Consider the following 24,723-nt stretch of genomic DNA (forward strand, 5'->3'; position numbering starts at 1 on the left):
GCGAGGATAAAGTCCACATATCTGAGAAGACTAGACTATAAAAGCAAGGGGATGTAAAGCTGAGGCTTTATCAGGCTGCACTAGGAGTGGTGTGAGCAGTTTTGGGTGCCTTATCTAAGAAAAGATGTGCTGGCACTAGAGAAGGTCCAGAGGAGTTCACAAGAATGATTCTGGGAATGAAAGGGTTAACATATGAGAGCATTATTGGCTCTGGGCTTGTACTCACTGCAGTTCAGAAGCATGAAGGGGAATCTCATTGAATCCTGTTGAATATTGAAAGGCTTAGATAGAGTGGATGTGGAGTAGTTACTTCCTATAGTGGGTGAGTCTAGGACCAGAGGACACAGCCTTCAAATAGAAGGACATCCCTTTAGAACAAAAATGAGGAACTTCCTCAGCGAGGGGGTGGTGAATCTGCGAAATTCATTACCATAGAGAACTGTGGAGATCTTGGATATATTTAAGATGGAGGTTGATTACTCAGGGTGCCAAAGGTTATGGGGAGAAGGCAGAAGAATGGGGTTGAGAGAGATAATAAATCGGCCGTGATGCATTAATGGAGCAGACTTAATGGGCCAAATGGCCTAATTCTGCTCCTATGTGTTATGTTCTTATATTCTAACCTTGTTTCTATATGTGGTATAGGTTGAAATTGAGATTCAGAGCTCCGGCTGGCAAAACTCAAATGGGGACGATGATAAATGTGGACCGAACAAGAGGAGAAAGCTTCACCAAGAGATCACTTCCGAAACTTCTGTGAATTCCGAAAGGGAAGTGTGCGGGCTCCTTAATGTCAAAAGGCCAACCAATGATGAGGCTGGAAATTCTGCCGCGACATCACCACGTTGTCTGCTCATCTTGCACCACCAGCCGCAAGTTTGCTTCTATCCTCCCGAGCAGGAAAACCCTTTGGAAGTGGACGATACTGTGCGAGACGAGAAAATTAATCGCTTGAAGGAAATTCTCAAGGAGAAGCAGGCAGCGTTGGATCTTGTGAGGAAGCGAGTATCACTTTCCAGTTCTGCATCAGGCTCTACAGTGGAGTAAGAGGTGCAAACTGCAAATATGAAATACCAACTCGTAGTGAGTAGAGACACTCTGAACCATGTGATGATGGATAGTATTTTTGGGGTTATGGACAACCTCATAGCTCGCCGGTTGTCAATTATTCCTTCTGAAGTACAGTCACCCATCCTTATGCATTTAAATCCAATAGTTGTGAATATTCACTTTAATTCAAAATTTCTACTTGTTTTTCGTAAATTCCACTATTAATTTGTATTTTGCTATCTACGTGTATAGGATATTAGGGTGTTCAATAGAGCACTGTTTTCCTGTTGCCTCTAAACAAAGAATTAATTGTTCTACTTTATTGTGCAATATTAAAAGGCTCTTGAAACTAATCACATTCGAGCTTATTGTCATAAAGTCGTACACATGTATACAGCTAAATGAAACAACGCTCCTCTGGGAACAAGGTGCAAAACACAATACAACACATAAAATAATATTAACACAATAATGTCAATGGATGATTAATGTATTCTGTAGATATATAAGTTACAGTTAAGCAGGTAGCACGATGCTAATGCAGCTCAGGGCATTCTGGAAACTGGAGTTCAATTCTGGCACTGTTCTGTGCACAGTCGCTTTATGTCCTCCCTGTGGAATGTATGAGTTTCCCCTGGGTGCTCTGATTTCCTGCCACAGGTAGGTTAATTGGTTATCATAAATTGTCCTGTGATTAGCTTAGGGTTAATTGGAGTGGTATGGCTTGAAGGGCTGGAGGTGCCTACTCTGTGCTGTATTCCTAACTAAACAAATAAAATAAATACAGTTGATATGAAGTTAACATATACGTAGTTAAATATACAAAAGTTCAAAGTAAATTTTATTATCGTGTGTCACCATATACAACCCCGAGATTTGTTATATTGTGGGCATACTCAAAAAATCTATAGATAAATAACCATAACAGAATTAATGGAAGACCACCCCAGTAGGGTGTTCAACCAGAGTGCAGAAAACAATAAATTATGCAAATTCAAAAAGAAGAAGTAATAAATAAGTAGAAAATAGTGATAACATGAGATGAAGAGTCCTTGAAAGTGGGTCCATTTGGTGTGGGAACATTTCGGTGATGGGGCAAGTGAAGTCTCAAGAGCCTGATAGATGAGGGCTAGTAACTGTTCCAGAACCTTATGGTGTGAGTCCTGAGGTTCTTTTACCTCCTTCCTGATGGCAGCAGCGAGAAGAGAGCGTGGCTGGGTGGTGGGGGTGCCTGTTGAGGAACGCTGTTTTCCTGCAACAGTTTTTCACGTAGATGTACTCAATGATTGGGAGGGCTTTACCCATGATGGGCTGGGCCGTATCCACTACTTTCTGTTGATTTTTCCGTTCCATTGGTGTTCCCATCTCAGGCTGTGATATAGTCAGTCAATATACTCTCCACTGCTCACCTATGGAAGTTTGTAGAAGTTTTAGATGCCATGCTGAATATCTGAAAACTCTTAAGAAAGTAGAGACAGCGCCATGCTTTCGTCTTAAATGCACTTATGTGCTGGGCCCAGGAAAGGTCCGCCGAAATAATAACACTTACGAATTTAAAGTTGCTAACTCTCTCCACCTCTAATTAGCCAATCACGTTGGTAGGAACTCAATGCGTAAAAGCATACAGACACAATCTAGAGGTTCAGTTGCCATTCAGACCAAACATCAGAATGGGGAGGAATGTGATCAAGTGACTTTGACCGTGGAGTGATAGTTGGTGCCAGACGGGGTGGTTTGAGTATCTCAGAAACTGCTGATCTCCTGGGACTTCCACACGCAACAGTCCCGAGAGTTTACAGAGAATGATGTGAAAAACAAAAAAAACCCAGTAAGTGACAGTTCTGTGGGCAAATAAGATCTGTCAGAGGAGAATGGCCAGACTGGTTCAAGCTGACAGGAAAGTGACAGTACTTCAAGTAACCACACGTTACAACAGTGGTGTGCAGAAGAGCGTCCCTGAATGACAGAGGGATCTTGGGCTCCACATCCAAATATTGGCAAAACAGCACAAGTTGATAGGTTTGTTAGACGGTGTATGGTGTGTTGGCCTTCGTTAGTCGTGATTGAATTCAAAAGCCATGCAGCACTATAGAACCCCAGTTAGATGGTACTTGGAATATTGTGTTCAGCTCTGGTCATTATAGGAAGGATATGGAAGATTTTGAGGAGGTGCAGAGGATATTTACCGGAATGCTGTCTGGACTAGAGAGCATGTCTTATGAAGATTGGTTAAGTGACCCTCGACTTCTCACTTTCAAATGTAGCAGGCTGAGAGGTGACTTAATAGAGGTGCACGAGATGATAAGAGGCAGAGTTCAAGTGGATAGCCAGAGACTTTTTCCCAGGGTGGAAACAACTAATACGAGGGGTCATAACTTTAAGGTGATTGAAGGAAAATATAGAGGGATGTCAGACGTAGTTTATTTTCTTTTACAGATGACAGATGGTACACCCTGCCAGAGGTGGTGATGGAGGCAGATACATTAGGGACATTTAAGAAATTTAAATAGTCATAGTCATAGTCATACTTTATTAATCCCGGGGGAAATTGGTTTCCGTTACAGTTGCACCATAAATAATAAATAGTAATAGAACCATAAATAGTTAAATAGTAATATGTAAATTATTCCAGTACGTTCTGAAATAAGTCCAGGACCAGCCTATTGGCTCAGGATGTCTGACCCTCCAAGGGAGGAGTTGTAAAGTTTGATGGCCACAGGCAGGAATGACTTTCTATGATGCTCTGTGTTGCATCTCGGTGGAATGAGTCTCTGGCTGAATGTACTCCTGTGTCCACCCAGTACATTATGTAGTGGATGGGAGACATTGACCAAGATAGCATGCAACTTAGACAGCATCCTCTTTTCAGATACTGCCGTGAGAGAGTGCAGTTCCATCCCCACAACATCACTGGCCTTAGAAATGAGTTTGTTGATTCTGTTGTTGTCTGCTACCCTCAGCCTGCTGCCCCAGCACACAACAACAAACATGATAGCACTGGCCACCACAGACTCGTAGAACATCCTCAGCATCGTCCGGCAGATGTTAAAGGACCTTAGTCTCCTCAGGAAATAGAGACGGCTCTGACCCTTCTTGTAGACAGCCTCAGTGTTCTTTGACCAGTCCAGTTTATTGTCAATTCGTATCCCCAGGTATTTGTAATCCTCCACCATGTCCACACTGACCCCCTGGATGGAAACGGGTCACTGGTGCCTTAGCTCTCCTCAGGTCTACCACCAGCTCCTTAGTCTTTTTCACATTAAGCTGCAGATAATTCTGCTCACACCATGTGACAAAGTTTCCTACCGTAGCCCTGTACTCAGCCTCATCTCCCTTGCTGATGCATCCAACTATGGCAGAGTCATCCAAAAACTTCTGAAGATGACAAGACTCTGTGCAGTAGTTGAAGTCCGAGGTGTAAATGGTGAAGAGCAAGGGAGACAAGACAGTCCCCTTTGGAGCCCCAGTGCTGCTGATCACTCTGTCGGACACACAGTGTTGCAAGCACACGTACTGTGGTCTGCCAGTCAGGTAATCAAGAATCCATGATACCAGGGAAGCATCCACCTGCATCGCTGTCAGCTTCTCCCCCAGCAGAGCAGGGCGGATGGTGTTGAACGCACTGGAGAAGTCAAAAAACATGACCCTCACAGTGCTCGCTGGCTTGTCCAGGTGGGCATAGACACGGTTCAGCAGGAAGACGATGGCATCCTCAACTCCTAGTCGGGGCTGGTAGGCGAACTGGAGGGGATCTAAATGTGGCCTGACCATAGGCCGGAGCAGCTCCAGAACAAGCCTCTCCAGGATCTTCATGAAGTGGGAGGTCAATGCCACCGGTCTATAGTCATTGAGGCCGCTGGGGCACGGCGTCTTCGGCACAGGGACGAGGCAGGACGTCTTCCACAGCACAGAAACCCTCCAGAGCCTCAGGCTCATGTTGAAGACATGTTGAAGTACTCCACATAGCTGAGGGGCACAGGCTTTGAGCACACTGGTACTGACACCATCCGGTCCTGCAGCCTTGCTTGGGTTGCAACGTTTCAGCTGTCTTCTCATCTGTTCAGCTGTGAAGCCCACCATGGTGGTTTCGTGGGGGGAAGGGGTATAGTCATGAGAGCAGGGTGGGGGACTGTGAAGAGGGGTAGGAGGGGAGAGTGGAATATGTGTTGGTTGGGGGCCGACAACAGATGGCTCATGTGGGGGATGTGTATCTTAAATTGTACCACTATTCAAGAAGGAACAAGGGAAAATCATGGGAAATATAGTCTTTTGTTAGTTGTAGGGAAATTGCTGGAGAAAATTCTTAGCGGGAGGATATATAAGCATTTGGAAACCCATGGCCTAATTAGGGAGACCCAGCATGGCTTTGTGCAAGGCAGATTGTGTCTTACCAACTTAAACATAGAAACATAGAAAACCTACAGCATAACACAGGCCCTTTGGCCCACAAAGCTGCACTGAACATGTCCTTACCGTAGGAATTACCTAGGGTTACCCATAGCCCTCTATTTTTCTGAGCACTATTTACCCATCCAGGAGTCTCTTAAAAGACCCTATCGCGGGGTTCCCCAATTAGTTTTCCACAAGGGCCAAATTATATCAAGCATGCCAAGCCAAGGGCCAAAACGTCCTGAGTTTTTTTTCATTGTGTCAGCAAGTTGTTTTATGGGCAGATGTTGCTGTTGCTGCTCTTACTATTATTATTATTATTATTAGTATTATTATTACTATTAGTAGTAGTACTACTAGTAGTAGTAGTAATAATTTAGGCTGGGATTCTCAAAGACTGTGTTGGTCACACAAGGAAAAAAAAATGCACTGTTGAAACAAAGTAAGTCCAAAATAAACCATTGAATTAAGACTCTAGCTATCACAACTGTCAGCTGTCACATTGAGAACTCATCTGGAACTTAAAATACATACACACACTGTAATATTATTATACCACAATAAGATTGACAAATGGACAAAAATAAATTGATTCACTCACCAATCAGTAAGAGAAGTGACAGCAACGGGATGAGGTAATTCTCCTGATGTCGGGCCTGTATTCTGTTGTGGCAATCCTGAGGCACTGGCCAATGTGTGCATTGGAGAGTCTGTTTCTGTCTTGGTTCTTGATAGAGTTCATTGAAGAAAACGATGACTCACATGTGTACGTGGAGGGGAACAGTGTGAGTAGGAGCATTGCAATAGCTCTTGTGTTTTTGAATTGAGCTTGGGGAACCATGTTGATCCAAAAGTCACTCACCCCAATGACCTTGTGTTGTGCTTTGAGTAAATCAGATGTTCCCATTTCCAAGACCTCCATCTGAAGAGTTGCCTCATCTGTAGAAGGCACCAGCCTTTTGGCCTCTGCAGTCCACTGGCCGTCGGCCGAAACGGAGAACGGCTGTCTCAGGAGGAGAAGGATGTCACCTGAGAGTTTAAGGAAGCTTTCAAATCATTCCCTGAAGTTTTCTGCCAGGCTCGTCACGAAATCCTTCATCACTGGATCCTCCCGCATTTCGTTCTTCTCGCAATGTTCCCGCAGACATGGAAAGTGCAACTTTCTCCCGTGAATGTCGCTCTCCAAAAGGTTTAGCTTTGACTGGAAAGCTTCAATCGCCTCGTACATGTCCGCAATAGTGTGGTTGTTGCCTTGTAATTGCAGATTAAGTTGATTTAGATGAGACATGATGTCACACAAAAAAAGAACATGTGCCATCACCTTGTTGTCACTTAAAAATCTCTTAAATTCTTGGGCTTTTTGGCTCTGCAGGCTGGATAAAAATGACACAAGCTCATCGCGCAGGTTGCACACCCTCTCCAACACACGGCCTTTGCTCAGCCAGTGAACATCATTATGCAGCAAAAGATCTTTGTGTTCCGCTGACATTTCCTCCAGCAATGCTCTGAAAAGGTGATGTTGCAGACTAGAACTCTCACAAACGAAATTTACCAGTCTCGTCACAGTACCCATCGCCTCTTTCATCTCTCCACACAGTTTAGCGCACAACACTGATTTGTGAATAATGCAATGAAATGCCAAGAGGGTTGGGTTAACAGCGGCAAACCTGCTTACCAAGCCCTTGTGTTGTCCCACCATTGACGGAGCCCCATCAGTGACAACGGACACAATTTTGCTCACATCCAAGCCATTCTTCTTGAAGAACTGTGTTAATTTGTTAAAAAGTTATTTCCCCGGTTGTGCGCCCAGGCAGAGGAAGCAAACAATGTAGCTCTTCCCGAAAGGTCTTCCCATCAAAAAATCTTGCACAGGACGAGTCTATGGCTAGTGATATGGCTTCTGCTTTCTCCAAATTGGTGAGTAGATTGGAAAAATACTCCTCTGCTAAAACTTCTACTCTTCTTGTTGCTGTGTTAGCTGACAATGGCACCGTCTTCAATAGCCCCACAACCATTTTCTTGGTTTTCTCATCATGACTTAAAACTTCGTCAACCAAATCAATTGCACATGTTTTAATCAACTGGGCATCACGCGCTCTATGGGGGCATAGGTCAAGTGTACGGTGTAGGATGAGGTTAAAATAGAGCAGCGCGTGCTTTATTTACATGTTATGACAGGTACGTTCACGTAAGTGCCAGTGGGTTGGCGCGGTCCAGACATTTGGTTCTCGTGGTCTGTACCTGGCCTGTGGTCCACCTATTGGTCTGCCCTATCTTATCTGCCTCCACCACCATCGCCGGCAGCCTATTCCATGCACTCACCACTCTCTGCGTAAAAAACTTACCCCTGACATCTCCTCTGTACCTACTCCAAGCACCTTAAAACTGTGCCCTCTCACGCTAGCCATTTCAGTCCTGGGAAAAAGTCTCTGACTATCTACATCTCATCATGATGCCTCTCATCCTCTTACACATCTCTATCAGGTCACCTGTCATCCTCTGTCACTCCAAGGAGAAAAGGCCAAGTTCACTCAACCTATTCTCATAAGGCACGCTCCCCAATCCAGGCAACATCCTTGTAAATATCCTCTGCACCCTTTCTATGATTTCCACATCCTTCCTGTAGTGAGGCGACCAGAACTGAGCACAGTACTCCAAGTGGGGTCTGACCAGGGTCCTATATAGCTGCAACATTACCTCTCGGCTCCTAAACTCACTACCATGATTGATGAAGGCCAATGCACCGTATGTATTCTTAACCACAGAGTCAACCTGCGCAGCAGCTTTGAGTGTCCTGTGGACTCTGACCCCAAGATCTCTCTGATCCTTCACACTGCCAAGAGTCTTACCATGACTACTATATTTTGCCATCATATTTGACCTACCAAAATGAACCACCTCACACTTATCCGGGTTAAACTCCATCTGCCACTTCTCAGCCCAGTTTTGCATCCTATCAATGTCCCGCTGTAACCTCTGACAGCCCTTCACACTATCCATAACACCCCCAACCTTTGTGTCATCAGCAAATTTACTAACCCATCCATCCACTTCCTCATCCAGGTCATTTATAAAATTCACAAACAGTATGGGTCCAAGAACAGATCCCTGGGGCACACCACTGGTCACTGACCTCCATGCAGAAAATGACCCGTCTACAACCACTCTTTGCCTTCTGTGGGCAAGTCAGTTCTGGATCCACAAAGCAATGTCCTTTTGGATCCCATGCCTCCTTACTTCCTCAATAAGCCTAATCAAATGCTTTGCTGAAATTCATGTACACTACATCTACTGCTCTACCTTCATCAATGTGTTTAGTCACATCTTCAAAAAATTCAATCGGGCTCGTAAGGCACGACCTGCCTTTCACAAAGCCATGCTGACAATCCCTTATCATATTGTGCCTCTCCAAATGTTCATAAATCCTGCCTCTCAGGATCTTCTCCATCCACTTACCAACCACTGAAGTAAGACTCATTGGTCTATGATTTCCTGGGCTATCTCTATCCCCTTTCTTGAATAATGGAACAACATCCGCAACCCTCCAATGCTCCAGAACGTCTCCCTTCCCCATTGATGATGCAAAGATCATTGCCAGAGGTTCAGCAATCTCCTCCCTCGTCTTCCACAGTAGCCTGGGGTACATCTCGTCTGGTCCCGGTGACTTATCCAACTTGATGCTTTCCAAAAGCTCCAGCACATCCTCTTTTTTAATATCTACATGCCCAAATTTTTCAGTCTGCTGTAAGTCATCCCTATAATCTCCAAGATCCTTTTCCATAGAGAATACTGAAGCAAAGTATTCAGTAAGTATCTCTGCTGTCTCCTCTGGTTCCATACACACTTTGCTACTGTCACACTTGATTGGTCCTATTCTCTCATGTCTTATCCTCTTGCTCTTCATATACTTGTAGAATGCCTTGGGGTTTTCCTTAATCCTGTCCACCAAGGCCTTCTCATGGCCCCTTCTGTCTCTCCAATTTCATTCTTAAGCTCCTTCCTGCGAGCCTTATAATCTTCTGGATCTCTATCATTACCTAGTTTTTTGAACTTTTCATAAGCTCTTCTTTTCTTCTTGACTAGATTTACAATAACCTTTGTTCACCACAGTTCCTGTACCCTACCATCCTTTCCCTGTTTCATTGGAACATACCTATGCAGAACTCCATGCAAATATTCCCTGAACATTTGCCATGTTTCTTCCATACGTTTCCCTGAGAACATCTGTGTCCAATTCATGCTTCCAAGTTCCTGCCTGATAGCCTCATATTTCCCCTTACTCCAATTAATGCTTTCCTTAATTTGTCTGTTCCTATCCCTCTCCAATGCTATGGTAAAGGAGATAGAAATGTGATCATTACTGTATCTCCAAAATGCTCTCCCACTGAGAGATCTGTTACCTGACCAGGTTCATTACCCAATACCAGATAAAGTACAGCCTCTCCTCTTGTAGGCTTATCTACATACTATGTCAAGAAATCTTCCTGAACACACCTAACAAACTCCACCCCATCTAAACCCCTCACTCTAGGGAGATGCCAATCGATATTTGGGAAATTAAAATCTCCCACCACAACAACCCTGTTATTATTGCACCTTTCCAGAATCTGTCTCCCTGTCTGCTCCTTGAAGTCCCTATTACTATTGGGTGGTCTATAAAAAACACCCAGTAGAGTTATTGACCCCTTCCTGTTCCTAACTTCCACTCACAGAGACTCCGTAGACAATAACCTCCTCCTTTTTGCAAAACTTGAATGAGTTTTTTGACAGGGGGATGAGAGAGATTGATGAAAGTAGAGCAGTGAATGTTGTCTGCATAGATTTTGGTAAGGTGTTTGACAAAATCTCTCATGGAAGGCTAATCCAGAAGATTAAGATGCATGGGATCCATGGTGAATTGGCCGTTTGGATTCAGAACTGGGTAATGGTTGAAGGGACTTATTCGATCTGGAGGTCTGTAATTAGTGTTGTTCTGTAGCAATCTGTGCTGGAACCTCTGCTGTTTGTGATGTATATAAATGACCCGGATAAAAATGTAGATTTTTTTAATTGACATACAGCACAGAGTAGGTCTTTCCGGCCCTTTGTGCTGCGTTGCCCAGCAATTGCCCAGTTTAATCCTAGCCTAATCAATGGACATTTACCAGCTGGTACGTCTTTGAAGTTTGGGAGGAAACCGGAGCGCCCAGGGGAAACTGACGCGGTCACGGCGAGAGTGTACAAACTCCATACAAGCAGTGGCGGAAGTTGAATCAGGTCACTGTTACTGTAAACCATTGTGCTAACCACTATGCCAACAAGCTGGTGGGCCAGTAAGTTTGTGGATGATACCAAGATTGGTGGAGTTGTGGATACTGTAGAAGACTGGCAAAGAATACAGCACAATATAGATCAGTTGCAGATATGGGCTGAAAAATGGCAGATGGAGTTTAACCCAGATAAATGTGAGATGTTGCACTTTGGGAGGGCAAATGCAAAGAGACAGTACACGGTTAAGGGAAAGATCCTTCACAGTATTGCTGAGCAGAGAGACCTTAGTTTCCAAGTTCATAGATCCTTGAAAGTGGCTACACAGGTTGATAAAGAAGACTTGTGGAGTGCTTGCTTTTATTAGTTGAGGCATTGAGTTCAAAAATCAAGAGCTTATGTTGAAAATTTATAAAACTCGGGTCAGGCCACATCTGGAGTATTGTGTACAGTTCCGGTCAACCCATTATAGGAAGGATGTTGAGGCTTTGGAGAGTGTGCAGAAGAGGTTTACCAGGATGCTGCCTGGTTTAGAGGGCATGTGCTATCACTAGAGGCTGGATAAACTTGAGTTGTTTTCCTTGGACTGGCAGAGGCTGAGAACAGTTCTGATAGAGGTTTATAAGATTATGAGAGGCATAGATGGAGTACACAGTGAGTATCTTTTCCCAGGGTAAAAATACATTGAAGGTGGGAGGATGTCGGTTGAAGGGGGATGTGAAGGGTGAGTCTTTTTATTCAGAAAATGGTAGATTCCTGGAATGTGCTGCCTGGTACGGTGGTAGTGGCAAATAAATTACAGGCTTTTAAGGGACATTTAGATAGGCACATGAATATGAGGAAGAAAGAGGGATATGAACATTGGGTAGGTAGGAGGGATTAGTTTTTGGTGGTTTTCAATTTAGCTGGTTTGGCACAACACTGTGGGCCAAAGATCCTGTTCCTGTGCTGTACTGTTCTGTGTTTTATGTATGATAGAAAAATGGAGGCAATGTGGGAGGGAAGAGTTAGATTAATCTTGGAGTAGGGTAAAAGTTCAGTACAACACCATGGGCCAAATGGCCTATACTGAGTTGTTCTACGTCATGAATCTCCATACATGACAATTGATTGCAGATGGAAAAATTTGCAAGTTCCCAAGATTTGCAATAAAATTTCTGTCCTGCTCCAGTTAATTTCCATTGAATACAACAGATACCCATTTTTGCTGGAGCACCTTCAAGAATGTTCTGACCAGATATATCACCGTGTGGTATGGGAATTACAAGGCATCTGACTACGAGTCCCTACAACTGATTGTGAGGACTGCTAAGAGAATCATCCAGGTCTCTCTCCTCCTCCCTATCCAAGACGTACAGTGCACCAGAAGTGTTATGTTTGCAAAACTCTTAGCATTGCCAGGGACCCTTCCCATTGTCCACAACCTCTTTGACCTCTTACCGTGAGGCAGAGGGTACTGCAGCATAAGAAAAAAAGACTGTCAAGCTGGATAACAGCTTCTTCCCTCAGGCTGTGAGAGTTCTGAACACCCTGACACCACCCAGTACACATTATTTATGACAGCATCAATAGCATTAGACTTCGGGAGAAGGAAACCAAAGGTTCATGAGCCAGTTCTCATCAGAGAATCAGGGGTGGGCAGGGTTAACATCTTTAAATTTCTAGGTGTTATACATCCTGGGCTCAGCACCTAAGTGCAGTAGTCAAGAAAGTACAGGAGTTCCTCTACTCCCTGAGGGGTCTGTGGGGATTCAGCATGACATTTAAAACTTTGACAAACTTCTATAGAAGAGTCGTGGAGAGTGTATTGACTTGTTGGAAACACCAATGCCTTTCAGCAGTAGGATTACAAGGTTTCAGAAGTCCAAATTCCAGACAGCATAGCGGGGCATCCAGTCAATTTGCCACCTCACAGCACCAGAGTGTCATAAGGAGGTGGCTGGGAACGGACCCTAGTGCAAAACACAGACACTGAAGTACTAGGGACAGGACTAGGTTACAGGGTGAGGGCTAAGACATGGACACGAAAATCGGGAACCTGGAACAGGACTGGACGAGAGAGCTAGGAGCCCGGGCTTGGACTCCAAGCCAGAGACCGGATAAGGACCCAGAACCAGGGTCTTGCCTCTGGCTCGGATCCCAGAACTAGGCAAGGACATGACTTGGCTGGCAGGCAGGATGAGGCTGGAGTCTTCAGATTTGAGGCGAGGCTGGAGACCAGAGACTTGAGGCTTGGGGCCTGGAAGCTTGGCTTGGGGTAAGGCTCGAGGCTTATGGTCTGAAGCTCCTCTGGGGCAGGGTGCGGATCTCCACCTGATGGAGGAAAGAGACAGGAAGGGACAGAACCAATCGCAGGGTAACGGCAATATGGCCTGGCTTACCCGACGGAAGCAAGGGACAAGAAGGGACAGAAACAACCGTAGGTAACCGCAAGATGGCCTGGCTTACCCGACGGAGGCAAGGGACAGGAAGGGACAGAACCAACTGCAGGGTAACGGCAATATGGCCTGACTTACCTGGCAGAGGCAAAGGACAGGAAGGGAGCTAGGTACAGGGTGGCTCCAAGACTAGACTTCAGGCAAGACGAAGTGAGAATTACCAGCAAGACAAGGCAAGGCTTCAGGCAATGCAAGGCAAGACAAGAACTTCAGGCGAGGCGAGAGTTACCGGCAAGACAAGGCAAGGCTTCAGGTGAGGAAACAGAAGGCAGGGGAAGGGATACAAGGAGTAAGGACAAGAACAATCCAACAGCCACGCCCTGGTCTCTGAAGGTATTTATGCAGCCAGCCCCAATGAGAATCAGCTGCCTCAATTAGTGCTCAACAGGAACAGAAACAGGGTAGACAGGAAAACTTGGAGCAAGGGTCGATGGACTGGACCGTGAACCGGAATGCGAACTTCACAGACTGGACCATGGCAGTACCCACCCCCCTCTACGGGAGCCTCCTGGCGAGCAAACAGGCTATCCAGACTATGGACAGCCCGGGCAGGTGGGAAGGTAATTAACAGAAGGGAACCCCGGTTGGCAAGAGGAAAACGACAGTGTCTGTGTTGCTGGATCCGTGGTTGGCTGGATTATTCTGTCATAAGGAGGTGGCTGGGAACAGACCCAAATGCAAGACACAGACACTGAAGTACTAGGGACAGGACTAGGATACAGGGTGAAGGCTAGGACATGGACACGAAAACCGGGAACCCAGAACAGAACTGGACAATAGAGCTAGGAGCCCTGGCTTGGACTCCGAGCCAGAGACCGGACAAGGACCCAGAACCTGTGTCTTGCCTCTGGCTCAGACCCCAGAACTAGGCAAGGACATGACTTGGCTGGCAGGCAGGACAAGGCTGGAGTCTTCAGAGTTGAGGCGAGGCTGGAGAGCAGAGACTTGAGGCCAGGCTGCAGACCAGAGACTTGAGGCCAGGCTGGAGACCAGAGACTTGAGGCCAGGCTGGAGACCACAGACTTGAGGCCAGGCTGGAGACCACAGACTTGAGGCCAGGCTGGAGATCACAGACTTGAGGCCAGGCTGGAGATCACAGACTTGAGGCGAGGCTTGAGACCAGAGACTTGAGACTAGAGGCTTGAGGCTTGGGGTCTGGAAGCTTGGCTTGGGGTGAGGCTCGAGGCTTGGGGTCTTGAAGCTCCTCCTGAATAGGGCGCGGATCACCTGGGCAGAGGTAAGGGACAGGAAGGGACAGAACCAACTGCAGGGTAACGGCAATATGGCCTGGCTTACCCGGCGGAGGCAAGGGACAGGAAGGGAGCTAGGTACAGGGTGGCTCCAGGACAAGACTTCAGGCGAGACAAGGCGAGAGTTACCAGCAAGGCAAGGCAAGGCAACGCAAGAGGCAAGGAAACAGAAGGCAGGGTAAGGGATACAAGGAGTAAGGACAAGAACAATCCAGCAGCTGCGCCCTGGTCTCTGGAGGTATTTATGCAGCGAGAGCCAACGAGAATCAGCTGCCTGAATTAGTGGCTCAACAGGAAGAGAAACAGGGTAGATAGGAAAACCTGGAGCAAGGGTCGATGGACCGGACCATGAACTGGAACGCAGACTTCACGGACCGGACCATGACACAGAGACTCAGGTTTGGTCCTAATCTTGCGTAGTCTGTGGATTTTGCACGTCTCTGACCTGTCACATCTAGGTGCTCTGGTTTCCTGCCTACATCCCAAAATGTGTCGTTCATTGGGCTTAGCAATTGTGAGCAGTTTTGGGGACCCCATATTTCAGAATTAGAATCAGGTTTAATATCACTGGTAACACATATCAAAGTTGCTGGTGAACGCAGCTGGCCAGGCAGCATCTCTAGGAAGAGGTACAGTCGACGTTTCAGGCCGAGACCCTTCGTCAGGACTAACTGAAGGAAGAGATAGTAAGAGATTTTAAAGTGGGAGGGGGAGGAGGAGATCCAAAATGATAGGAGAAGGCAGGAGTGGGAGGGATGGAGCCAAGAGCTGGGCAGGTGATTGGCAAAAGGGGATATGAGAGGATCATGGGACAGGAGGTCCGGGGAGAAAGTCAAGGGGGGGACCAGAGGATGGGCAAGGGGTATAGTCAGAGGGACAGAGGGAGAAAAAGGAGAGTGAGAGAAAGAATGTATGTATAAAAATAAATAATGGATGGGGTACGAGGGGGAGGTGAGGCATTAGCGGAAGTTAGAGAAGTCGATGTTCATCCCGTCAGGTTGGAGGCTACCCAGACGGAATATAAGGTGTTGTTCCTCCAACCTGAGTGTGGCTTCATCTTGACAGTAGAGGAGGCCGTGGATAGACATGTCAGAATGGGAATGGGATGTGGAATTAAAATGTGCGGCCACTGGGAGATCCTGCTTTCTCTGGCGGACAGAGCGTAGGTGTTCAGCAAAGCGGTCTCCCAGTCTGCGTCGGGTCTCGCCAATATACAGAAGGCCACATCAGGAGCACCGGACGCAGTATATCACCCCAGCTGACTCACAGGTGAAGTGTCGCCTCACCTGGAAGGACTGTCTGGGGCACTGAATGGTGGTAAGGGAGGGAGTGTAAGGGCATGTGTAGCACTTGTTCTGCTTACAAGGATAAGTGCCAGGAGGGAGATCAGTGAGGAGGGATGGCGGGCACGAATGGACAAGGGAGTCGCGTAGGGAGCGATCCCTGCGGAAAGCAGAGAGAGGGGGGAGGGAAAGATGTGCTTAGTGGTGGGATCCCATTGGAGGTGGCAGAAGTTACGGAGAATAATATGTTGGACCTGGAAGCTGGTGGGGTGGTAGGTGAGGACCAGGGGAACCCTATTCCTAGTGGGGTGGCGGGAGGATGGAGTGAGAGCAGATGTACGTGAAATGGGGGAGATGCGTTTGAGAGCCGAGTTGATGGTGGAGGAAGGGAAGCCCCTTTCTTTAAAAAAGGAGGACATCTCCCTCGTCCTGGAATGAAAAGCCTCATCCTGAGAGCAGATGCGGCGGAGACGGAGGAATTGCGAGAAGGGGATGGCATTTTTCTCTGTGGAATTCATTGCCACAGGCAGAAGCAGAGGCCAAGTTTTTGGGTGTATTTAAATGAAGATTGATCGGTTCTTGATTAGTAAAGGCTTCAAAGTTTATGGGCAGAGGGATGGCGATTGGGGTTGAGGGGGATAGTAAATCAGCCATGAAGGATAACAAACCGTCAAATCAGAATCCGGGATTCATTTGCAAGGTCAAATAAAAATAATGCAGGGCAAGCGAAGTGGCTATTGTATGAGTGGGCCAGTTTTGGAGTGGGGAGACTTTTGGCTTTGGCTCAACAGGCATGGGTGGCATAAGTATCTGGTACGCTTTATCTTGCTCACTCTTAATCTGCAGGACTTTAAGAATGGCTCCAGACGCTGTATTTTTTTCTTCTGTGTGAGATGTAGGAGACATGCGGCCTCCCAAATAACCACATCTGCACCAGTTGCACCTAGCTGCAACTGCTTGGATAATGTGTTAAAGAACTGGAGCTGCAACTCAATGACCTTTGGCTCATTAGCGAAACTGAGGAAGTAATAGATAGGAGCTGCAGGGAGGCAGTGACCCTGCGGTTACCAGAGGCAGGTGAATGGTTGACAGGAGAAGGAAGGGAAATAGGCCGCCAGTACAGAACACCTCTGCAGCTGTTCCCCTCAATAACAAGAATGCCGTTTTGATTGCTGTTGGGGAGGTCGGGGGAGACCCACCAGGATGAGCCTCAGAGACCAGGTAACTGGTGGTGTGGATCAGAGGGAAAGGGGCAGAGGAGGAATGCATTGGCAAAAGGAGATTCCATTGTTCGAGGATTAGATTGGAGAGACTTTGGATGTGATAGAGAGATCAAGAGGGTATGTTGCCTCACAGGTGCCAGGGTCAGGGACGTCTTGGATGTCCACAACATTCTAAAGGGGAAGGGTTAGCAGCCAGATGTCTGGATGCATAATCGTACCAATGACATAGGAAAGAAAAGAGATGTTCTAAAAACAGAATTTTGAGAGCTGGGCAGAAAGCTGAAAAGCTGGACCTCTAGGGTAACAAGCTCTGGAATTCTGCTTGTGCTGTTTGCCAGTGAAGGGAAGAACAGGATAATTTGGCAGATAAATGCATGGCTGAGGAACTGGTGCAGTGGATCACTGGGACAGCTATGATCTGTACAAAAGGGATGGGCTACACTTGAACCCAAGGGGGACCAACATTGTTGCGGGCAGGTTTGCTGGAGCTGTTGAGGAGGGTTTAAACTAATATGGCTGGGGTATGGGAACTGGACTGATAAGTCTGAGGGTAAAAATGTTGGTTTACAAGCAGAGGTATTGTATAGTGACTCTGTTAGGAAAGACAGGCAGATAGGGCATAATTGCAGTCAGTGGTTGGGTTGCAGTGTAACAGGAGGACAAAATTGAAAAGTGTGATGAACACAGGACAGAAGGTGTTATATTTGAATGCACGCAGTATACAAAACAAGGTAGATGATCTTGTAGTGCAGTTAGAGATTGGCAGGCATGATGTTGTGGGTATCACAGAGTCATGGCTGATGGACGATTGTAGTTGAGAACTCGATATCCGAGTATACACAATCTATCAAAAGGTCAAGCAAGTAGGCAGAAGAGGAGGAATGAGGAGAAGAGGAGGGCTGGTAAAGAATGAAATAAAATCATTATAAAGAGGTGACATAGGATCAGAAGATGTAAAATCATTGTTGGTAGAGTTACGAAAGGGTTAGAAGACTCTAATGGGATTTAATTACAGCTTAGTAGCCAGGATTTGTTCTACAAATTACGGTGGGAGATAGAAAAAGCATGTCAACAAGACAATGTTACATTAGTCATGGGGAATTTCAATATGCAGCTAGGTTGGGAAAATCAGGTCAAATGCTGGATCCCGAGGGAGCGAACCTATTGGCTCAGGGTGTCTGACCCTCCAAGGCAGGAGCTGTAAATTTTGATGGCCACAGGCAGGAATGACTTCCTATGACACTCTGTGTTGCATCTCGGTGGAATGAGTCTCTGGCTGAATATACTCCTGTGCCCAACCAGTCCATTATATAGTGGATGGGAGACATTGTCCAAGATGGCATGCAACTTGGACAGCATCCTCTTTTCAGGACACCACCATCAGAGAGCCCAGTTCCATCCCCACAACATCACTGGCCTTACGAATGAGTGTGTTGATTCTGTTGGTGTCTGCCACCCTCAGCCTGCTGCCCCAGCACACAACAGCAAACATGATCACACTGGCAACCACAGACTCGTAGAACATCCTCAGCATCGTCCAACAGATTTTAAAGGACCTCAGTCTCCTCAGGAAATAGAGACGGCTCTGACCCTTCTTGTCGACAGCCTCAGTGTTCTTTGACCAGTTTAGTTTATTGTCAATTCGTATCCCCAGGTATTTGTAATCCTCCACCATGTCCACACTGACCCCCTGGATGGAAACAGGGGTCACCGGTACCTTAGCTCTCCTCAGGTCTACCACCAGCTCCTTAGTCTTTTTCACATTAAGCTGCAGATAATTCTGCTCACACCATGTGACAAAGTTTCCTACCGGAGCCCTGTACTCAGCCTCATCTCCCTTGCTGATGCATCCAACTATGGCAGAGAAAGGACCTACTTCGAACAACTCCCACGGCCGCTGCTCCGGGGCCCGCCAATGGTCCGTACCCGCAGCTGCCGGCTCCTTCTCCTTCCCCATTTGCCCCATCGCAAGACCTCTGAGAGGTCACTGAAGTAGCTGCAGCCGTCCAGCAGCGAGGCGCCTTCTGCGCCCGGAGAGGCCGGGACGGAACGGTTCCCCGAATTAACACCTGTCAGCCGGGGACAGACACGGCAGACAACAAAATCGAAGGGACTAAGAGCTGAAGCAGCAGATCGCTCTAGCGCGGGAGATTTCAGTCAGTTTCCCCGAATAATGGCGGGAGAAATCCCAGTTGTAAAGCCCTGGCCCGCGGCTGCGGCACGGAATATGATTAGTGATGCCCCTGGCCCGCTACGAAAACCAGTGGTGTTCCGTTACTGGTTCACACAGACTTGTCAAAATTCCCAACCCTTGCCCGGGGACCCTGCGCCCACTCCTCAGGGTTATATGTGGGACCTCTTGGGCAGGGAAAGAGTCAGAGTAGGTGTTCCCTTCCCAGACCGACCCCCGAAGGCGACCGGGAACCACCAGACGGGGGCGATGCAAGACAAGCCAGGGAACAGCGGGTCGCTGAGGTAAGGGAACCCATTTTAATGACAGCCCGGAAACACGGGGATTTTGGCGAGGTTACAAAATGTCTACAGAAAAAAAGAGTCCCTTGCGAACTTTATAGCTCGTTTTAAGGATACCCGGGAGTCCAATGCCGGCATGCCCTCAGACGTTCAGATTGCCCAGCTGGTAGAGCAGACTTTTCTAAACTGCCTCAGATCCTGCGCTCGCACGATGGGGTCCCCTGCTACTTATACGCCTGGAAGGTCTCCCGTGGGGAAACTTGCTTTGGCAGGACGTATTAACGCAAATAACGCAAACAAAAGGGAAAGGGTAAGTGAGGAATTTGTAAATACTTGGCGCGCCGCCACTATGTTGCACTGCACTGCCGCCGTTCGCGATCCCTACCCAGATGACGATTATCGAAAGCTGGCCGTTGAGTATGAGGGTAAAAGCTGGGGCCGGTTACCATCAGCGGAACTGTAGCCTTCGGTCTGGAAAGGCTGGCCGCGGAGATCAGCTGGGACTCTGGCTTTGAACACGCTCTGACCCAGCTGTTTCCTCCAGGCAGAGACCTCAAGCCCGCAGGTGTCCCTCACCCTGAAACAAACCCCCGTTTTCACCCAAAGATTTGGGGCCCATGCTAAAGAGAGTGCAAGCCGGCACGTCACCCAGCCGATGCCTTACACCCGGAGTTCATGTCCTCACTGCGGACTCTGGAATCACAGTGACAACTGTGGGGGTGGACTGGCCACCCCTGGTCAGTGGAAGGACAGTTGGATAAATGCGGAACTTTGGGCAAAACGCAACAACCACGTGGCCGTCGCTCCTCAGCAAGCAGTCCTGAAGCGGAACTGCCGCCTGCCTTCCACCCGTCAGTACCGCCTGTCACCAGAAGCCTTGTTAGGAGACCCTACCCCAGCAAGGGGTTCACCGACCGATACTAAGCCCCTGCAACACTTTACACCCATTCTGCCAGAGCCGAAACCGGGGCGGCCTGAAGAATGGCGCTTCATCCAAGACCTGCGGCCCATTAACCGGATAGTACAACACATCTCGCCGGTGCTGCCCGACCTCAATTCCCTGCAAGAGTTGTGAGTGGTCGACTTGAGTCCTGCTTTCTTCTCCACCCTACTCACAGGAGGACAGCCAATATCTATTCACCTTTACCTGAAACAGCCAGCGGTGCACCTGGACGCGTCCTGCCCAAGGATACACAGGAAGTCCGGCAGTGTGTGCGGCAGCTGATCGTGACGGCCTGGCAGATTTGCTGCTTTCGGGGAAACGGTTTTGTTGCAATACACCGACGACCTGTCGCTGGCTTCCACCAGACTGCATGTTTGTAGACAGGACCCAATCGTTCTTTTGAATCACCCTACTGCAAGGGGCTACCGTGCTTCTCTAAACTAAACTTCAGTACTGCCAATCTACGGCTACGTACCCTAGGCTACATGCTCCAGGGAGGCTTCAGAAGACCTGGGCCGGAGCGCACAGCCGCTCTCGCCCAGGTACCTCGGCCCTCGACGAAGAAGCAGCTAATGACTTTTCTGAGTATGACCAACTAATATCGTCAGTGGCTCCCGTAGTATAGAGCCCTCGACGCAATCCTCCGCCAGGCACTGGCTCAAAAGGCGCCAGACACTATTCAGTGGACCGAGGACAGTGAGGCCGCTTTCCGCCAGTCCCTGCTGCAGGCCCCCGCTCTTGGTCTGCCAGACTATACACCAAACCTTTTCAGCTTTTATGTGAACAGAAAGGAAGGTTTCGCCAGAGCTGTCCTCACGCAGGAACATGGAGGACTTCGAAGACCCTTTGCCAACTAGTCGACTCTCCTGTTGGCTGCAGTTCGCGGAATTTCTGTTTGCCTCCGAGCAGTGGCCCACACAGCGCTAATGGCTGAGAAGGTAACTCCGTTATTTATACTTGTGTGCGTAAGAGCTCACGCCGTAGCCTACGCAAGTGCGTTGTGAGCATTTATACTTCTGCGTTACTGTGTCTGCGTCTCTGCAATTCACCGCCAAAACGCTAGGTGGCGGTGGGGTTTCTATGCCACTGTGTTGAGTTTCTTTGCATTGAAACTCAACACGAAGAAACTCAAACTCTGGATGCCAACCGCCGTAAAACAAGATACAGACAGACAGAGAAACTCAAACTTCAGACAATGGCGACTGAAACTGAAGGAGGGTGAATTTTCTGTGTTTGTCTGGCCACTGAGAGACATGGATGAGGAGATGCATTCAAATATTTTAGGATGTCAGCAGGTAGATTTGACGATTTGGTTCATCGTCTCCAACCATTTATTTCGCATCAATGTACGCACAGTATACGCAATCACCATTCGAGTTTTAGCTTCAAGTGGAAGCCAACAGGCTGTAGCAGCTAGCTACAAACTGGCATCAAGCACAGGGTCCTCCATAATTTCGGAGGTCTGTAAAGCTTTATGGAAAGCATTGCAGCCAGAGTTCCTTCCCTGCCCTTCAGTCGCCCAATGGGAAGCTATTGCAGCGTAGGAGGAAATGCGATGCTACCACGCGGCCCAATCACAGTTATTGCAGTCTGCAATGCTGTGACACGTAGTTACATTTTGGGAGAGATGAGCATTAGGCTATGGCGTAGGGTTGGCATAGGGTACGCTGCTACGCCGTACCTACGGTGTACATTTGATGCATGAGTATAAATCAGCCTTTAATCCTTGACCACTCTGCACGGTCTTGACACCCTACACGGTGCTGCTACTACTTTATTTGGCAGCGACCCAACATTTCACTAGAGCCTGCTGGACGGGCTACGAGGTCATGCTCCTCAGTAAATCCAATCTCCATTTAACTCTTCTACCCTAGCCCCCTACCCCGAACCAATTGAGCCCCATAATTGTTTGGAAGTAGTTAAGATGGTAACTTTACTCTGACCAGACCTCCACTCCACCCCGTTAGACAACCCAGACCTGATCCTTTTTACAGATGGGTCCTCTTGTAGGCTAAAGACAAATTTATACTTCTGCGTCAAATGTACACTGTAGGTACCACATACCCTACACCGTACCCTATGCCATAGGGTGACGTGCACCTCCCCAAAAAGGTGACTCACACGTGTCGCGGCGACGCAGACCGCAACAACTGTGATTGGTCCGCTTGGTAGCATCGCATTTCCTCTTACGCATTTCTGTTGCTTTTCTCCGCCATGTCTGCACACTGATGCGAAATAAATGGTTGGAGACAATGAACCAAATCGTCAACTCTACCTGCTGACATCTGAAAATATTTGAAATGCATTTCCTCATCCATGTCTCTCACGAAGAAACTCAACACAGTGGCATAGAAACCTCACCGCCAACTAGCGTTTTGGCGGTGAATTGCAGAGCGACGCAGACACAACTACGCATGCTCGCTACGGCGAAGGGCTGCACAAAAGTATAAATCAGGCCAAGGTGTAGGCTATGGTGTAGCCAGTACGCACAAGTATAAACCAGCCTTTACGACCACTCCATTTTGGCAGGATATGCCGGGTAGTAATGCCCTTCGAGATGCTAGAGACTGCCTTGCTTCCCCCAGGTACATCGGCACCGACAGCCAAATTGTTCGCCCTAACCCGAGCCTGCCTTTTGGCAGCCGGTAAGCCAGCTAACACCTACACTAACTTGGCCCGAAACGTCGACTGTACCTTTTCCTAGAGATGCTGCCTGGCCTGCTGCGTTCACCAGCAACTTTGATGAGTGTTGCTTGAATTTCCAGCATCTGCAGAATTCCTCGTGTTTACCTACACTAACTCCCGCTATGCTTTCGGTGTGGTCCGTGATTTCGGTACTCCGTGGAAGCATGGGCACCTGATTCCCTCTTCGGGTAAATCTTTTACAGGCAGTAGAGATGCCACAGAGATTAGCGATAATCAAGTGCAAAGCTCACACCAATTTGACAGACCATGTTGCCCTTGGCAACTGCGGATGCAACTGTCAAACGCACGGCCCCAGAGAGAGAGAGAGAGAGAGAGAGAGAGAGAGAGAAGGGTGGGCCAAAGCCCAATGTGCCCCCGATCCCCGGGGCATTTGGTGCCACTCGGACTGGTGACCCACGTGTCCCCAGAATCTCCTGCATGCACTTGTCCAGCTGTGGCATGGCAAAGGACTTGTAGGAGAAGGGGGAATTATACACCAGATATCATAACAATGGTTTGCTCCCGGAGTAACTACCATGGCCCGACATGTTGTACAGAGCTGTGAGATATATCAGACAAATAATAGAGGGGAAACGCCAGCTAAATTTGACCACCTACTCCTTGCGGAGGCCCCCCCTTGCTAGACTACAGTTAGTTTTTATGCACATGCCAACTAGTGCCGGGTTTAAATAAATTTTGACGATAATGAACATGCTCTCTAAATGGATAGAAGCCTTCCCAATTCACAAAACAATACTAGGATTGTAGTCAAGACCCTCATATGTCAGCTACCTGACAGCTAGCGTTCCTCTACCTGATCAACAGTGATAGGGGATCGCACTTCACAGGGAACTTAATTAAGGCCCTAGGATTTGGTTGGTAGTTTCATCACACACACCAACCCCAATCTTCTGGGTTAGTAGAGAGAATGAATGGCGTACTGTATTAAAAGAAACCGTGATGAAAACCAGTCAGGATTCTGGACTAAAATGGCCTGAGGCCTTGCCTGTAGTCCTCTATACCTTGCAGAACTGTGTAAACAGGACCACTAAATTAACCCCATTTGAAGTCCTAATGGGATGACCCATGCCTGCAGGTTCCTGCCCCTCAACTGGAGGAGAAAATACCCCCTTAGTCTGGACTGAGGAGAAAACTTTAGAAACATTAGAGGCCTTGCAGAGGCTGTCAGGGAGAACCAAAAGCAAGTAGAAGCAGCCCTAACTCATTCGAGCTTGGGAAACACCCATCCTCTTAAGCCAGGAGACGTGGCGTATGTGGAGGCGATGGAAAAGGATTCTTTCTCCTAGGTGGAAAGGGGCCATTCCAAGTGCTGCTGGTCACCAGGACTGCACTCAAACTTGAAGGAAGATCATATTGGATCCATGGCACTCAATGCAAGGCAAAATACCCACCGATTTCCAGCCAGAACGAGGACCCTCTTGTCCCTTATGAAATGGTATTTTGGATCTTGGTTCTTTGAGAGAAACAGGAATATGTCAGGGGTTGGGGCATACTATCAACTTCCAGTATCCTGACATCACCTACAGGGATCCAATAATGCAACTATTAGCCTTCCCCAAGACGATCAGTTTGAGGGATGGATGGTGGTCTCCCCTCTATAATTTGACTAATCCTGCACCCCCGATGCTACATGTGATCCTGCCCACCTCAGAGGCTGACCGATTTTGGATGAGGGGGAACTTGATTGAGGTATTTAAAATTACGAGGGGGATAGATAGAGTT

At 47.7% G+C, this 24,723-nt stretch overlaps 2 protein-coding genes across 4 annotated transcripts in view; both read left to right on the forward strand.

Moving 5' to 3' along the window:
* The window catches only part of LOC134344239 (uncharacterized), a 44,779-nt gene extending 43,385 nt beyond the window's left edge, over window positions 1-1,394 (forward strand). For all 3 annotated transcript variants that reach the window (XM_063043704.1, XM_063043706.1, XM_063043703.1), the window contains exon 4: window positions 646-1,394. In XM_063043704.1, coding sequence (XP_062899774.1) covers window positions 646-1,047 — 402 coding nt within the window. In that variant the 3' untranslated portion in view covers window positions 1,048-1,394. The remainder of the gene's footprint in view (window positions 1-645) is intronic.
* Window positions 1,395-19,548: 18,154 nt separating this feature from the next.
* LOC134344240 (insulin-like growth factor I) overlaps window positions 19,549-24,723 on the forward strand; it is a 182,785-nt gene continuing 177,610 nt past the window's right edge. The window contains exon 1 of the mRNA XM_063043707.1: window positions 19,549-19,662. Coding sequence (XP_062899777.1) covers window positions 19,564-19,662 — 99 coding nt within the window. The 5' untranslated portion in view covers window positions 19,549-19,563. The remainder of the gene's footprint in view (window positions 19,663-24,723) is intronic.

Source organism: Mobula hypostoma, chromosome 3 (assembly GCF_963921235.1).
Source record: "Mobula hypostoma chromosome 3, sMobHyp1.1, whole genome shotgun sequence".
NCBI lineage: Eukaryota > Metazoa > Chordata > Chondrichthyes > Myliobatiformes > Myliobatidae > Mobula > Mobula hypostoma.